A 17,930-nucleotide genomic window follows, 5' to 3' on the forward strand; every position below is an offset into this window, starting at 1 on the left:
TAATTTCGGCGAGATTCATAGGTTAATCTAGTAATTGAGGATGTTCCCTTTCATCATTGTGACAGGAGTCGATTTTCAACGTTTGTAATAAGGACTAATTTATGTCTTGTTATAAGGATTTTCCATCGAACCCGATGTTGTGCAGACATCGGAAGCAATTACACCAAATAATAAAAGAAACAATAAAGAAATTCAAGAACAATAAAGAACACACCAAAAAATGTGACATGGTTCATTATCAATACAATAGCTACATGCATCCACAGGCACCGTGAACTTTAAGTTCACTATTGATGAAAAATAAGAACATAATAAGATGAATCTAAGAAAAACCTCTCAATTTGTGGCTCCCAACTGAATTCTCCCTTTTCTCTTTACTTGTTCTCACCGTTTTAAACCCTAACCATAATTGATGAGGGATTTATATAGTAACTCTCATTTGTAAAGAAATTAGATTATAAACAGAACAAGAAAACGGAAAAAAGAAAAAACACGCAAAACCGTTGTCTCGCAAAACGCGACGAATCGTCACCAAAATACAGCGACTCATCGCTCAATTTGTATGCGCACAGAAGCAAGGTTTCGTTGCTAGGCTACTGGATCCTCTTCACTCACGACCACGACTCAATCTTGCCTATTCTTCTTATTTCTTCCTGTGTTCCAGACTAGTTCAAGTCACATAGTACTCTTAGAAGCCTAATTCTAATTGGTAAATGTAATAATAGTATACATAATCTTTCTACTGAAAAATTGTTAAACTTATTATACAATCTCTGCTCCTACCATCTACTGAAATTTTGCATTATACTTCTATTACAGTAGTTGAAGATGGATGATGTACAAACATATTCAAGGAAAACCATGAAAAAAAAAAAAGAAAAATTACATCCAATAATTTAATATTTTTATGATTTTTCTACAATAATCCCACCTATGATTAATCGTGAATAATTCAAATTTTAAAGTGAATTTGCCTAAAGTAAATTCGGTAATCGGATAACTTGCTATAATAAGTTTTATTTTAAAAAAAATAAATTAAAATAAATTGTCGAGAAAACTGTAAAAAAATGTAAGAAAAATTTCTGAGTTTTTTTGTTATTCGAAATTTTTTATGTAAATTTTCCAAATTTTTTTCTAATTTTACATTAACATTTAATTTACTCTTTTGGTAAATTACATATTATAGCAGGTTATCTCGTTTCCTAAGTTTGCTCTAGGTAAATACCTCTAAAGTTTAAATTATTCATGGTTAATCAATAGGTGAGATTATTGTAGGAAAATCAAAAAAAAAAGTTATTCTAGGTAATTTTTCCAAAAAAAACCTACTTGAAATTCAAATAAGTCTTATAAAAAAATCTTACTTAATAGACGAAGTTTAAAATAATAGTTAACGCCTTAAAATAATATGTTATATTCTGATACCAAAATCTTAAACTAATAATTAAATACCATAATATATTATATAATAGGGAAGGTTACCCAACCAGAGCAAGAAAAAGGACATACTCTCAAAAGTGTTGTATCATATATCATCATACTTTCATGACAATAATTTCTCCAATCTTTTTACTTTTATTTAAAAAATTTTCGAAATAAGTGTAATTGAAGAAGAAAAACAAAGGCACAATTACAAATAATGAAAAAAAAAAAACTATACATCAATAGTTTGAGTTGTATCTTGAGCTTGCTGCTGCCGTTGTTCATGTTGAAACCTGTTTTTTTCTCTATTTGCAAACCATTTAAGTGTTCTTTTAGCAATTCTAAACCATTTCTTTCTCCTATTAATTATATCCTCATCTCTAACATAATCATCACTATTAATTATAATCTCAGAATCTGCTAAAAAATTTTGCCTTAATTTATTCTTCATACTCATCAAATCTTTAAATCTTGAAACAGTTATAATCTCTGAAATTGACCTTTTTTCAGTTGGAAGCATACTATTTCTTCTAGAAGCATCCAAATTCATGTTTATTTCCCTCAAATCATCAATACCCATTTCTTCTTTCAATCTAAAATTTGAATTACAACTCTTAATCTCATCAATTTTATGCTCACAAATCCTTTTCCTCTCAATTTCATCCCTTACACTACCTTCATCAAATCCAATGTTCTTTATTGAAAATCGATCACTCGACATCATTCCAAGCATTCTCGAATTCAAAAACATCAAATCCGAAGAGCTAAGATCGCTCCAACGATGCTTAAACACAACATCAGACACAATAATTTGATGATTAAGTCTATGCAAACTTTTTCCATCTTGATCACTTTCAAATTGTGCATACATTTGTTCTTCCCTTTTAGCACTAAAAACCCCCCTAAAACTACTAAATCTCGAAGAACTTTGACTATTAATTTCTCTCTGTAATAAAACCTCGAACTTACCTAGTTGTTCTTCCCTTTTAGCATTAAGAATCCTCCTAAAACTATTAAATTTCGAAGAATTTTGACTGTTAATTTTTTTCTGTAACAAAATCTCGAACTCACCTGATGCACTACCTCCTTCAGAGATTTGTTCTTCCCTTTCAGCACCAAAAATCCCCCTAAAACTATTAAATCTCGATGAACTTTGACTATTAATTTCTCTTTGTAACAAAATCTCGAACTTACCTGATGCACTACCTACATCAGAGTTGACCCTTGTAAGATCATCAATACTCACCTTTTGCCTACATAAAGGGCATGTAGAATGATTCTCAAGCCATTGATCTACACATAGTATATGAAACCCATGTTTACATTTAGGAAGTAATCTTAAAATTTCCATCTCTTCAAATTCAGCTAAGCAAACAGCACATTGTAGGCCTTGTTTGGATCCTTTAAGGGAAGAGAATCTAAAGAAAGGTAAAGCTTCCACAAAAGTTTTATCTAATCCTGAGAATCTTGTGGTGTGTCCAAACATGCCCTCAGAGTTTTCATTCCGGCTAATACTATGGATTGCAGAGGGTTGTGTATGACAATATTTAGCATATATTACAAGAAGTAATGTTAAGGAAAACATGAAGGAAAGAACACCAATTACTACAAATAAGCTTGATTGAAAATTTGATGATGTGGGTGTGTGTTGATTGTATTGAGCATTAGCTAATGGGGTGCTAATTAGTATGATTAGAAGAGGGGTAATCATGATTTGTGTTAATTAGAGGATTATTGATGATAATTAGGTAAATATATCAAAAAATATTCTTGATCATGTAATTCTTGTATATGAAAAATATTCTTGGTTTTATAGGAAAAGGAGGGGGAATTTGTGTGAGGATTTAAATGAGTTGGTCACTATAGATTACATGAAGTCTAGTTTTTCTTGTAGAAGCATTTATATACTCTATCTATGCCAAAAACAAAAATTCAAAAGTATAGATGGGTGAAAAAAAAAGTAATTTAAAAAAAATAATATATTATTATTTCTTCTGTTCCTTATAAATGTTCGTTATTTTAGATTGTTCCATTTGTTGTTATTATAAAAAAATTTTCTATTAGTATTACAAATTTTGGACATAATTAACCTTGTTTATTCTCATGATCCTTATATATTTTTCGCTAACTTAATTTTGCTTATGGTCTCTACATGTTTCCCATTAACGTAATTAAACAAAGTTAATAGTTATGATTCCAGTATTTATTCCATTAACTTTAATTTAATATTTTTTAATACTTTTCATCACTGCTTTTCCTCTATCGACTTTATATAAGATAACATATCTATCATTTAAAAGATTATATTTTTTAATTTCGGTAAAAATTCCTTTTGAGAACAACTTCGAAGAACAAAAAGATTATATTTTATGAGAAAGTTGGACAAATATATGGATGAGATAAATAAATTACTTTGAGTCATGATAAAAAATATGACAAATTGTAACAAAATGAGATTAACTTGATTGGATAGAAAGTATTATACTATAAAAATTGCAGAAAATTAGATGATGAGTGACACCCTTAATTTTCTCCTTTTAATAAGCTTTTTTTGTCAGTTGTTTGGGTGGGTTCTTTAGAAATGCTAACCTATTTACATATAAAAGGAACACTTATTTGTTTAACTTTTTGTATTCGACCACGAATACAGATGATTACAGCACAATACAGTCAATATCTGACGAAAGTTATTGATTAGAAAAATTAATACGATTAATTTGGGTTTGGTCAGAATTAATACAAGCTCTAATAATATTGAAATATATAACATATAACTTAAATGAATGATAAATGAGTTTGGTCAAAATTAATACACCTATTAAAATGTGTATTCGACTTAATTTATATTAGTATTTTAAATTTGCCACTTAATCTTTTCAGACATTAATAAGGTATATATGTGTACTCAGAGACTCTTGATTTCAAATTTCTACATTTTCACCATTAGTGAAGAGAAAAGTAGCAGTTATGACTAGTGTATAGTACTGTTTTGTAAGTTAGAAAATCGTACATTGTCTGATGGGTGACTTGTTCGATCACCCAATCATTGTGGATGAAGTCTCTCATCCATCAAATTTTGTAAAAAAAAAAATTATAATTTTAAGTATATAAACTCTTAAAAAACTTCAAGTCTAGATTAAACATTTAATTTTTTTACACTCATAGATGATTTAAAACACGTGTAAAATACTCAATCAGACTGAAGTCATAAAATAAATTGATCAAATATTTATTTACAACATATATTAATTTGGCTTTATTATGAATTAGGCCTAAAAATATAACACAAATAATGAAGAATAAATAAGATGGGAAAAAAAATATTTGTTTTAGTCCATCCTTGGTTATGCTTCTAATGGCTTATTTAAGAATTTGTGCAAGAAATATTTTGTATTGCGTCAAAACTTAATTAATGGCAAATGTGCAGCTTACTAGAGGTTTGAGACAAGCACACCAAATTTCTAACCATCTTGAACTCATTACTAGCTAATTTCTAGAGGTTTGAAGTCAGAAGTTCGATCTAAATATTTAGTTTTCGAAATACTAAAAGTCATAATCCGGTTTCAAATTAAGTATCCCACTTATTAAACTAAATATTATTTATTACGAATTAAATAATTTAAATTGGATAATTATACATGCTAATAATCTTAAATTAGATAGATATGAATATGAGGGACACTACTCAAATGCCATCTCGGCATCTCTTAGTCATACGTACAAGAAGCCAGAGAAAGAGGCCGCCCATTTTGAAAATGACCACCTAAGAAATTAAATTAACATGTTAATACACAATATTGAGCTTGAGTTGGAGGACTCTCACATTTTGAGAGTAAAGTTGATTGCATTTTTTGGCACTCTCTTTCAAGGGATATGGGTGTAGATTGTCTGTCACCTTTCCTCACTTATATTCTGTTTTAGCGGAATAATGGATTGTTGATGATTATGACTTGTAAAATACTGTTTTGATGAAACAACTTCAAAATAAGAAGTTTATATGTTGATAATTTGTATTAGTTTGATTATTCAACTCAAACATGAAGCATATTCTAAGCTGGAAGTGCGGTAATACGTTGATGGATAGAATCAAGAATCGGGAGTTTAGAGAGAAATTAAGGGTTATCCCTATTTCTGCAAAGATGTGTGAAAATAGATTCAGATGTTTTGGGCACGTGCAGAGAAAGACGTTTGACGCCCTCGTGAGGAGGATCAAAAGCATCATAGTAAAGTGTAAGAGAAGTCAAGAAAAACATAGGAGAATGTTGGAGGAGCAAATAAAAAATAAATTGCATGACTTTCATCTCTCTGAAGACCTAACCAGAGATTGGGGTAGTTGGAGGCACCTTATCCATATCTTAGACTACTGATACTCTTGCACTTACCAATTAGTGTTCTTGTTTTGCCTTTTCCTTTTACCTATATCATTTTTTAATTCATTTTTATATAGTTATTTTTATTTATTTATATGTATTTTTATGATTTTATGAGTATTCATCTGTCGATTTTTGTCGAGTTGAGAGCCTCTTTGGTCGTACTCTTCTATATGGATATCAGTTGCTGTCTTTCGTGGCTTCCCAATCTTCAATCATAATTTACTATGAACGGGATATACTAAGTATAATAATGATAATTTGATTTTTAATGTGTCAAAACATGGAAATAGGGATTATAATTAGAATTTGAATATTCGTTTCAAAAAAGTAAAAATTGAATATAAAAATTAAGGAAATGCGAAGTCATGAGCTAACTACACATAATATTATAGACGATAAATAAAAGTGATGACAACTTAAATTATATGTATTGTGTCGACAACTTTACCGGCACAAGACTAGGCCATTATAAAAAATTGTAATTTATCCCAAATTTTAAGGTGAGCTGTCATTTCATTCCAAATGGAGACTACTTAGTAATAGTAGAAGTATATTATTTGATTGCTTCATTAATTTTATAAACACTTCCACATTATTGTTTTGTTTTAATTTTCACCACAAATTATGAGATCGAATATCACCATCTCAAAGTGACACTTGTGAGGTTGCAATCACTATGACACTTGATTACAAAGTTTAAATACTATTGCCCATAAGTCCCGCTCGCTAAGAATAAGGGCGGATAGTGCAAATAAAGTAAGCCCACAAACAAGGCAGGATTTTAAAATTTTATGCATCACCATTTTAGACATATTATGGGCCCTGGACAAACTGAAAATAATAAACCCTTTGTATAGATGATTGATTCTGAACTTTAGCGAGTGTTGGTAAAATAGTAGAGACGGGTTCTTTGATATAATTATCATTATAAATGTAAACTTATCATATACTTTTTAATTGATAGAACAACTAATTAATAATTGTCGGTTTTTAAGTGTCTACTTCATTAACCCATATTTTAAGATTTTAGGGCCTTTTCTAATTGTTAGCCCTAAACAAATGCTTACCTTTCCTATGGTCAGGAATGACCATGATTTTATGCCTGCACGTAAATTTTTCGAAACAATCCTGGTTCGCTACCCGTCCAAACCACACAAAAGGTTAACAAAGCAATTTTCTTGTTTTCTTGTTTATATGGTAAGATGGCTATAAATGCAGATTAACCTAACTAAAAATAAGAAGCGCACCACAATTTCGTCTCAATGCAGAATATGTACTAAAATTTATTATAAGTTTAACACAACCTAGCAAAAAACTGCAAAAGAATGAAAATCCAACTGAGCTCTAAGTCAATGTCATAACATCTGAAACAGCTAGTTCAGCCTTACCTAATATACAGAGCTGGATGATCGAAATCATACGTTCCGTTATCCAATATAATGCAGCAGACCAGATTCAAGATAACCCTTATAATCAATAATTACTGCCGTGTCCGGACGTGGAGAACCAGTTCCCATAAGTATGGGTTCAGTAGCTGAGGGTTCCCTCGACAAACATCGCCAGCTGACTATATAATCATTTGCACGACAGCTCAGAATCATCTATTTAAAGCCATAATGGTTCGTCTATTTATCGCTTCAGGTGTGATCGACAAGTTAGGTTTTGGCAGACGTTGTAGGGTTGGTGCTTTGCACGGACGCCATGTTGGGCGTGGTGACAGGACTTTGTTCATCTTCTGTAGCATGTCGTATGAATTCTTCAGGAGACATATGGATTCCATGGCAAGCACATACAATCTTTATCTGGGTGGCATTGAATTTATATGTGACACCAGATATCGTCCTACCATTTGGTCCTGGACTTGTCGTAGAAACCCAGGGTAAGTTTGGGAACGACCCGGATCCACCGAAGTTCACCTTTGCGGCAATTCCAGGCCTTATGGCAGGAAATTCCAACGGAAAATTTTGACCTCGTCCCGTTGCATCATCTTCAACTTGAGAGGAGGAGCCTTCTTCAGTTACTAATGTTTGACCTTTTGACTGATCTAATGGGCGCACATCAACTCGTGCAGATTCAGACGAACTGGGGCTAATGACTTGCATCGGAACTGCATTTTAATGGAGTACGTCACAGTTGAACAAAGCAACAAGTCAATAACAATAAAACAGCTAATTAGTAATGCACCTACATTTATAATCTGTATTTTTATATGCAATCCTGCCCAAAAATTTATGCAAAAGCTATGTTACTTGGACTCGAGTACTGATGTTGGATATGGTACGTGTTCAAGTGTCGGATACGTCTAAATATTCAACTTTACGCCTAAAATGAAGAGTCTAAGTGTCATATCAATGTCCGAGCATCAAGGATCGGATACGGGTACGTGAAGCAAAATGAAGACTCCGAGTAACATAGTGTAAAAGTAACCAATTTGGCATCTAACTATCACATTGTTAACAAACCTAACTAAGCTGAAATTAAACATGGAGTAAGGTAGCGTTATTCTACATAAATTGACTCAAACAGGAAATAGACAAATAGGGCTTTCTCCGTTCGGAAAGGTTTGGCTCACAACTCGACTTGACTAAGGTACCGAGCTATAGCTCAGTGAAATCCTACGTTACACGATTCTTATATCTAATATTTAATTCTTTGCTAATAGTTTGTGCACATCATGTTTTTTATAAAGTTTCTATTATTACTCTTAAATCATAAATACCAACTCTAACTGTTTTATTTAAGTTTGTTCATGAATTTAGTGAATCTCAACATGGCTTATTAAAAAAGCCAAGCTCAGCATTTCGGTTTGAGCATACATGAGCAGCTCACAATCTTCCCTATAGACCACATAGAGGATCAAAGGGATCAACTATGATAATTTACTACACTGCTTTCTTATTCCCTCGTCTACACCCCTGTTTGAAAAATAAATTTCACTAACACTATGTCTGGATAACAATTTTGGAGACAAAGGAAAGGGAGAGAAGGGGAAGGGAGGGAAGGGAAAGGAAGGGAAGAGAAATAAAAGGAAAATAGCTCTTGTTTGTATAGGAGGAAATGGAAGGAAAAGGAAGTGAATTAGGACTTTTCCCTTCAAATCTTTTCAACTTTAGAGATATTAGAACCTTAACAAAAAAAATCATTAAATCCTTCCAATTCCCTCCCCTCTAAATCTCTTCCCTCCCATTTTTCTATCCAAACAAGGGATCCTTCCTCCCTTCAAATCCCTCTCCATCTTTTCCTTCCATTTCCATCCATCCAAACACACCCTAAAACTTGAGAAACTGTAGAATCATTTGCTGTATTGTTTCACATAAACTACTGTGATGCATCACATCTGAGAGGTAGTATAGAGATAATATCTAATGAATTAGTTAGCTTGGGAAAATAAGTTTGTGGTGGAAAGTAGTATCAGCAGAGAGAACCAGAAAAGATAACAGAGAATTAGTAACTCATCCAAAGTGTACAAATTTCTAGTATCTGTTTTTTTTACCTACTCTATATATACTACTTTCCACCACTAACTTTCTTCCAAGCTAACTAAATAACTAAATAATCCCTATAATACCCCACATATGTGATGCAATACAACCAATCCACAATCCTACGTGGACCTCCGTTTGAAAAACTACCCACTGGAAACGAGGGGGAAACAGAGAGCAACTCCTTGGAATGCACATCCCAATGAGTACTGTTGATGAACATAACACCCCGGTGGTCTATACTTAACTTATAGTTCATTAACAAAATCTACCAACTAAATGAACTGACCCATTCAAGTTCGACTATCTAATTTTGCACCTATCCTGTGCTCTCAAGTCTCATTTTTCCCTAGTTTATAGAGTCAGTCTGTTGACAACTGGCTGCTTGAAACTGAGACTAAGAGTACCACCGTACCATCATACCCTTACGGTTTCATTGTCTCAGTCTATCAAGGGCTTTTCTGGGCAGCCAGTTTATAACCCAATCCTCAGCCTTGTCTCTGTCACCCGCCCTCTATCTCCCTGTCTATCTCGTATTGTCAGATGTCAGCAACTTATTGTGGCTGCTGCCACTAGTCCACTACACCATCCACTCCTTCAACTCAGCTACCTTCTCTTTTCCTCCACACAAAATTTTTTCCCTTCTATGTGTTGGTAGGACATTCTACCTGTAGTCTGAATATGCAAAATATTTTCTCCTTCTCTTAGTGCATGGTAGAACATTCTATGTGCCTTCTGAACTCTGAATATAATTTTTTCACAAGTAATCAAAGAAAAAAATACATTGGTCGTGGTCTAGGTGGGGGAGGTACCATTGCAGGGACAGTGAAGAATGCATTTTCCAGGCCGAGTGATGATTTCAAATGGTCCTTCAAACAAATTCAAGATAGCAATGGTACAGCATACAATTTATTTGCTTTTCACCATATGGAAATAGTTGCAGCAGCTTTAGCAGCACTATATCCCTTAATACTTATCATCAGTCACCATAGCGCAGTGGTGATGTAGCAGCTGACGTCACTAGTTGGTTTTTCTAAAAAAAAATCTTTCATTGAGGGCGCTGTCATTAGGGGGATAGGACATGCTTGTGTTGCCTTAGTTTGTGGAGGTAGCAGTGATGTTCAATTTGGGAGCAAGGGGCTAAATTAACAATATTGAATGAATCTGTGAACGAGCAACACCAAGTAGATGGAATATTGCTCAGAGATGGATCAATTTAAATGCTTAGATGATATGGTTAGTTTTGGGGGAAAAGGCTGCAATAAAAGATCATTTTGGACTGAAAAACATAAATAACATTCATAACTAACCAAAAATTAACAGAAGTCCCTTGCATATACAATTGCATGCAATCCATTGATTGATATAAAACAAAACATGTTCATCATGACTGAGTTCATACCTTAATTTAAAAAGTGTGAGGCGCACCAAGGCGCAAAAGGTCCTTAAAGCCTATGCACAAAGCACAGGACGAAGGCGCGAGCATTTTGTAATTTGTAAGCGAGACATACGTTTTCGTTAAAGCTTAAAAATCAATTTTAAAACATAATACTTCAAACAATATGATATTCATATTTTAGTATCAACAAAGTTGAAAAACATTCATTATCCTTGCGTTAAACACCATTTTAGCACAAAACCATCATAATGAGAAAATGAAGAATTCCCAAAATTAATTTTTTCTTCGCATGCCTTTTGTTTTTCTTAAAGAAGCAACAGTTTGTCGAACTTTATATTAAAGTAAATTTAGGTTCCTAGTATTATTTAATTTTTATTTAAACAAGCACAAGTAAATTACTCAGCCCAACAAGGAGGTGCACTAGGCGTGAAGCGCGTTGAGGCGCCCAAGGCGCACGCCTCTTGTAGTGGGTTTTGCCTCACCTAGGTTGAGACGCATAAGGCGCGCTTTTATGACATTCATACTATAAGAGATAAGTAAAAATATAATATATAAGAGCATTCACCTGAAGTTGTTATGGATCTAACACCATAAGGAGAGGGATGAGCTTGATGATGGCCACCCATTCTCCATGAGTTATCCTTACCATCCAGCACCGGAAGCTGGACAGAAGAGAATCCCAACGACATTGGCACACTCCCTGGAACAGCAGCATGTAGTCTAGGACGCATCCCATTCGTAGAAGTGACGCCCTGCATCATCCCAGACAATGGATACCTTAGCATATTAGGCATAGAAGGATCTTTGATTATAATAGAGTAAGGGACACTCACAGCATTCACTGATTGCAAAGAGAAGGAAGGAGCACCGCTATTGGTTTTACCACAATGTTCTTTAGGAACCTGAGACGAGCTACCACTTCCACCAGGGGTTCTAGGTCCATCTTCATGGTGAGAAACCAATCTAGACGATGCGCCCTCAGCCTCAGATTCGGCCACATCTTCATTATCAGCTGTCGAACCTTCGTCTGTTGTAATTGATATATGAGACTTATTTCCCACTTCCTGTAACTCAGAATCTTGGAAACTGGATTCATGTTTCTTTTGGTTATTCATTTCTTCAAATTGACATTTACGCTTGTGTTCACTATTTCTTGCCTCATCTCCAGAAGCAGACGGCTGCAGATTACTAAAGAAAGTCTCCTGAGACTTTGAAGCATCGTTTCTCTGAAGAGATTGCGGAACACCAGCACTGAGAAAATTTTTGAAATCATTCAGAACTTTATTGGTTCTCTCATCAGTAGCTGTCCTACCATCACCTGAGTTGCCACTCTTATCTTTCGAAGAGGACGATGAACCACCACATGCCAATCCCAAGCTGAGTTCAAGCCCTTTCCCATCATCCATTCTAGAGATCTGCACGCATCAAATGTAACCAATTTAACGCCTATTGTTGCCTTCATTATTAAAAGCAAAACCATACCATGATAGTATTTGCCTAGATAAGTAAAGGGTTACATAATCAAAATGAACATAAAAAATGGTTTATCAATATAATCTTATGAGCTAGAGACACTATAGTTACTTTGCAGCAACATTCATCAAACAAAACTTTGTATTTCTACGCTACCAACTACAGGACAACGCTAAAACTTTAATGGGCTCTACAAACCCATTAATTGGTGTAAGTGTGTAACCGAAACCATAGTACTACCCTAAAAATTACATTTCTTGCAATCACTTCAGTTTGCTATAAGCAAACTAGAAACAAAATAGGACTCACGGCTGCGTTGTAAAGGTTTTCAAAAACAACGAACCGATATGTCTCCGTGTTGTAAGAGTGTAAAAAAAATCGCGTATTGGGTCGTATCAAGGGATATCTTGATACTTAGGCATTATAATAATCAATTCTGATACTGTATCACCGTTTCGTTACCGCATTCGCAACCATTACTGCATTTTTACTCTATGCTAGCACCTCAAATCAACTTGAGGAATTTAAACGAGTTGTCCACTAATTGTTGACTACCTAACAAGCAACCAAAAATCCTTTCTTTTTGACATGTTTTGGTAAAACAAGCAAGTGACTATCCAGCTAAATACTACTCCTACAGTCCTAAACTAAGAAAATAACAATTGTGGCTAAGAAAACAATATCTTCCAACTGTAATAATACTCTAAGATGAACAGCAAAAACTCCAAAAATATAGTAATTAAAACAACTTTCAGCAATAATAAGTGCTACCAATACCCAAATCAGACAGATTCCAAACACTAATGATAATGAAAACTTTAATTGCTAATAATCAATCATAAAACACAAGGAAACAAAACACAAAATCCGATCTACCCACCTATAAACCATGCTAATAATACAAGAACAAGTCAACAAAATTGAACCAAATACCCAAAAACAAAAGAACCCATTTCAATTAGTTCATCATTACACAAAACCCACAAATTGAAATTGGTCAAAGACCTCAAAAACATACAATCAGATTCCAAGAACAGCAAAAACACTGAAAAGTTTCGTCAAAAAACATAATTTTAAAAGCAATGAAAAAAGTACCTGATATTGTAGCCCCGTCTGAAGAAGAAAAAGGGATTAAAGAGGAAGAAAAAATGAGAGAAGAATAAATAGGAATTAGAGAAACCAATTATAGACTTTATTGAGATAGAAAAACATATGAAGAAAGTAAAGGACACAATAGAATAAAAATAAAATTGGAGGGGGAAATTTACAGAGAAAATGGTGGTTAATTAAGATTGGATCAATTACTGTTGGATGGTATTGTTATTGTACACGTGATAATTATAGTATTTTAATTGAAAATGCAAAAAAAGCGTGATGTTTGATGAATTCATTGATGTTTGGTAAAGTCTTTACGGCTCTCCACTCGTGCTATTTCCTTCAAACCAATCATCTCTTTTGCAACACCACAATTATTTTTAAGAAAATTTGTATATTAAATCATCTCTATTATATATTAAAAATTTTATATTTATTTTTTTGACAGCACTCTTTACTATTTTTTAATCGCTACTGTAAATCAAACTAACTATTACACTCAGTTTTTCTTTCAGCTTATGCTTCTTCGATAGTCTATTCTTAATCCTCTTTGGTGGTAGGTAACTTTGGTAAACATTTAAACTTAAAATGCGACAAAGAGTGTTGTCAGCTTAAAGTATACAAAGGTTGGACTATATATAAATAATCAATAGTAGTAGATACTGTGGAATAAATATGCTTCAAAGTTAGGTGTTGACTTTTCCTTTATTTTAGGAATAAGTGTAGTGCATATTAGTAGTGGTTTGTTAAGTCCTTAAATTATTGTTTAGTTAGAGAACATAGGTCAGTGGGATATGCTCCACTTTCGTTTTCCTATTTTTAGTTGTTTTCAGTTATTGTAATGCCTATTTAATGGCCTTTAGTTTTCACTTAAAAATGCAGCAACTTTTACTTTCTTCTCAAAACTTATCTTAGTATCAGAGCTTCCTTTGGGGAGGAAAAAACAAAAAGCACCGCAGCCTTTTTTTCTTTTTTTCCTTCTCAAATATAGGAAAACCGAGTTCACTATTATACCTGGGCGCAAGAAAGAGTAAAGTAAGAGAAAGAAAACCAAAGTGCACAGCAACACTTGTTTCGATTCAGAGCAATTCAATTTGAGTGAAACACAGTGAGCAATTTCCACAAAATTGAGTGCAAGTATGGCAGCAAATGGAGCCTCTACAAGTGCTCAAACCTTAATTCCTATGTTTGATGGGCAAAAATATGAGTTTTGATCCATTAAAATGAAAACTCTTTTCAAATCTCAAGATTTGTGGGAGATTGTTGAGGATGGAATTAATGAGAAGGAAAGAGATAAATCAAAAATGAAGGAACACATGAAGAAAGATGCAAGAGCCTTGTGTTTCCTCCAACAATCATTGAGTGAGTCCCTCTTTTCAAGAATTGCATCAGCAGATACCTCTAAGGAGGCATAGCAGACTCTCAAAACAGAATTTCAAGGGTCATAAAAGGTAATTGCTGTTAAACTCCAATTTCTGCGTAGTGAATTTAGCAATTTGAGCATGGAAAAAAAAAAAGAAACTGTGCAAGATTATTTGTCCAGGGCTAGTTCAATTGTTAATAAAATGAAGTCCTATGGAGAAAAAATTTCTGATCAAACTGTTGTTGAGAAAATATTGAGGACTCTCACTGAAAAATTTGAACATGTAGTCTCTGCTATCTTAGAAGCCCATGATATGTCCAACTATTCCTTTGATGAATTAATGAGTTCCTTGCAAACTCATGAAGAACGCTTGAATCGAAAGCAAGAAAAAGAGGAAGAAAAGGCTTTCCAAGTGAAGGGGGAAGTTTCTAAGGAGAAAACAGAATTCTCACATGGTCGAGGGAATGGTAGAGGTGGATATCGTGGTCGTGGTCGTGGTGGTCGCTTTGGTGGTAGAGGTCGTGGTCGAAGTTCGGAGCAAAGAAGCTTCAACCAAAAGAGTTCTATTCAATGCTACCACTGCAAAAAGTTTGGCCATAAAGAATCTGAGTGTTGGGCAAAGTCAAGGGGTGAATCCAAAAGGGCGAATTTTGTTGAGAAAGATGATGTAGAGGAAACTTTGTTCATGGCACATTTTCTAGAGAAAGAGGCAATTCATGATGTGTGGTTCGTCGATAGTGGGTGTTCCAATCACATGTGTAATGATCAGTCGATGTTTGAAGAGTTAGATACCAATCAGAAATCAGAGGTTCGTCTTGGTGACAACAAGAAGGTGCAAGTTGATGGTAAAAGTACAATTGCTATTTGCACTAGCAATGGTAAAAAGAAAGTTTTACATGATGTTCTCTTTGTTCCTAGTTTAGCTCATAATCTGTTAAGTGTGGGACAATTAATGAGTAGTGGATTAGTTATTGTTTTTGATGATGATTGTTGTGTCATCCATGATAAGAAGTCAGGTCAAAACATTGTTAATATTGGCATGACCAAAAACAGAATGTTCCCACTTAACATTTCTAGTGTTAAAAGACAAGCTTTTATTTCCAAAGAATGTAGTGAGTCTGATATATGGCATTTGCGTTATGGTCACTTGCATCTTAATGGTCTGAAATCGTTAAAACAGAAAGATATGGTTATGGGACTGCCCAGTATAGATACACTTGAATTCTGTGAGGGATGTATCTTAGGCAAGCACAGTCAAAAGCCATTTTCAGTAGGGAAGTCATGGAGAGCTTCTCAATGTCTTGAGCTAGTGCATGCTGATCTGTGTGGGCAATGAAGACTAAGTCTTTGAATGGAAGTCGTTATTTTCTGATGTTTATGGATGACTTTTCAAGAATGAGTTGGGTATATTTTTTGAACCTGAAATCTCAAGCTCTTGACATGTTTAAGAAGTTTAAAGCCTATGTTGAAAAGCAATCGGGTTATGTTCTAAAGAAGCTGCGGACTGATAATGGAGGTGAATTTTGCTTCAATGATTTTAATGCCTTTTGTGAGGTATTTGGTATCTACAAGCAACTCACAGCACCGTACACATCAGAACAGAACGGTGTTGGTGAACAGAAGAATCGAACTGTGGTGGAGATGGCTAGAAGCATGTTAAAGGCAAGAAACCTTCCAAATCAATTCTGGGCAGAAGCAGTTTCAACCGCAGTGTATCTCCGCAACATTTCTCCAACAAAAGCAGTTCTGAATTTCATACCTTTTGAAGTTTGGAATGGTGTAAAGCCCTCGGTAAGCCACTTAAAAGTTTTTGGTTGTATTTCCTATGCTTTGATTAAATCTTCTCGTCATAAACTTGAAGAAAAATCAGAAAAATGTGTATTTGTTGGTTATAGTTTACAATCCAAAGCTTATAGGTTATATAATCCAATTAGTGGAAAAATTATTATTAGTAGAGATGTGTTGTTTAATGAGGCAGCAAGCTGGTCATGGAGCGCGAACGATGAAGGAAACCTTGTTCCGTTTATGGAAAAGTATAAGGTCCCTGGTTTAGAAGATGCAGTAGCACATACTCCATCCAACTCGTCACCCCCATCACCAATTCAGATCAGCACACCAACAGCAAGCTCACCAACTTCAGCAAGTTCATTGTCTTCCAGTGAAAGACCTCCAAAAAGGTTTCGATCACTGAAGGAAATATATGAAACCTGTGATTTTGCTCTCTCTGTTTCAGATCCTCTTTTTTATGGTGAAGCTGTCCAACCACAAGTATGGCAGAGTGCAATGACAGAAGAAATGGACTGCATAGAAAAGAACAATACTTGGGAGTTAGTTGATCTTCCGGTCGGGAAAAATGCAATCGGGTTGAAGTGGGTGTTTCGCACAAAGTACCATGCTCATGGAAGTGTCCAAAAGTACAAAGCTCGGTTGGTGGCTAAAGGTTATGCACAAGAGCAAGGTGTGGACTATGACGAGACTTTATCTCCCGTGGCTCGATTTGAAACGGTGAGAACATTTCTTGCTTTAGCTGCTCCACTTGGCTGGTCTGTTTTTCAATTTGATGTAAAATCAACCTTTCTTAATGGAGACTTGAATGAGGAAGTTTTTGTGGAACAACCGGAAGGCTTTGTTGTTCATGGTGAGGAGAACAAAGTCTATCGGTTGAGAAAGGCATTATATGGCTTTAAGCAAGCCCCGTGTGCATGGTATAATAAGATTGATTCTTATTTGATTGAAAATGATTTTGAGAGGAGTGAGAATGAGCCTACTCATTACCTTAAGAAGCAGGGGAAGAGTGATTTTTTGGTGGTCTGCTTATATGTTGATGATATGACATACATGGGGTCTTGTGAGTCAATTGTTGCTGATTTTAAGTCTTGTATGATGAAGAAATTTGAGATGTCAGATTTGGAATTATTGCATTATTTTCTTGGGTTAGAAGTGAAACAAGCAGCTAATGGTATTTTTATATCTCAAAGGAAATTTGCTACTGATCTTGTCAAAAAGTTCAATTTGTCAGGGTGCAAATCAGCTTGTACTCCAATGAATATTAGTGAGAAGTTGTCAGCAAATGATGGTTCAGGAGCAGCGAATGCAAAGCACTATAGAAGTATGGTGGGTGGTTTGAATTATCTCTCACATACTAGGCCTGATATAGCGTTCTCAATTGGTGTTGTTTCAAGGTTTATGCATAATCCTACAAAGCATCACCTTGGAGCCGTGAAGAGGATATTGCAATATGTTGCTGGTACTTCGGATTAGGGGATTTGGTACAGCAAAGTTCAAGACTTGAGGTTAGTTGGTTATTGTGATAGTGATTGGGCCGG

General features: G+C 34.5%; 2 protein-coding genes across 3 annotated transcripts; both read right to left on the reverse strand.

The window, feature by feature from the left end:
• Positions 1-1,651: 1,651 nt before the first annotated feature.
• Positions 1,652-3,213, reverse strand: LOC130823352 (putative RING-H2 finger protein ATL12). The gene has a single exon (XM_057687971.1). The coding sequence runs from the start codon at positions 3,128-3,130 to the stop codon at positions 1,652-1,654; it is 1,479 nt and encodes a 492-aa protein (XP_057543954.1). The 5' UTR covers positions 3,131-3,213.
• A 3,419-nt stretch (positions 3,214-6,632) lies between these two features.
• LOC130824619 (ninja-family protein mc410) lies at positions 6,633-13,442 on the reverse strand. Of its 2 annotated transcripts, XM_057689696.1 has the most exons (4): positions 13,242-13,436; positions 11,507-12,088; positions 11,239-11,425; positions 6,648-7,899 (listed from the first exon to the last, which is right to left on the reverse strand). In XM_057689696.1, the coding sequence occupies exons 2-4, from the start codon at positions 12,077-12,079 to the stop codon at positions 7,448-7,450; spliced, it is 1,212 nt and encodes a 403-aa protein (XP_057545679.1). In that variant the 5' UTR covers positions 12,080-12,088; positions 13,242-13,436; the 3' UTR covers positions 6,648-7,447. The 2 variants fall into 2 exon arrangements, with proteins under 2 accessions (XP_057545677.1, XP_057545679.1); XM_057689694.1 differs by having other exon boundaries at positions 6,633-7,899; positions 11,239-12,088; positions 13,242-13,442.
• Between the last annotated feature and the right edge of the window lie 4,488 nt (positions 13,443-17,930).

This window comes from Amaranthus tricolor, chromosome 9 (assembly GCF_026212465.1).
Source record: "Amaranthus tricolor cultivar Red isolate AtriRed21 chromosome 9, ASM2621246v1, whole genome shotgun sequence".
Classification (NCBI taxonomy): domain Eukaryota; kingdom Viridiplantae; phylum Streptophyta; class Magnoliopsida; order Caryophyllales; family Amaranthaceae; genus Amaranthus; species Amaranthus tricolor.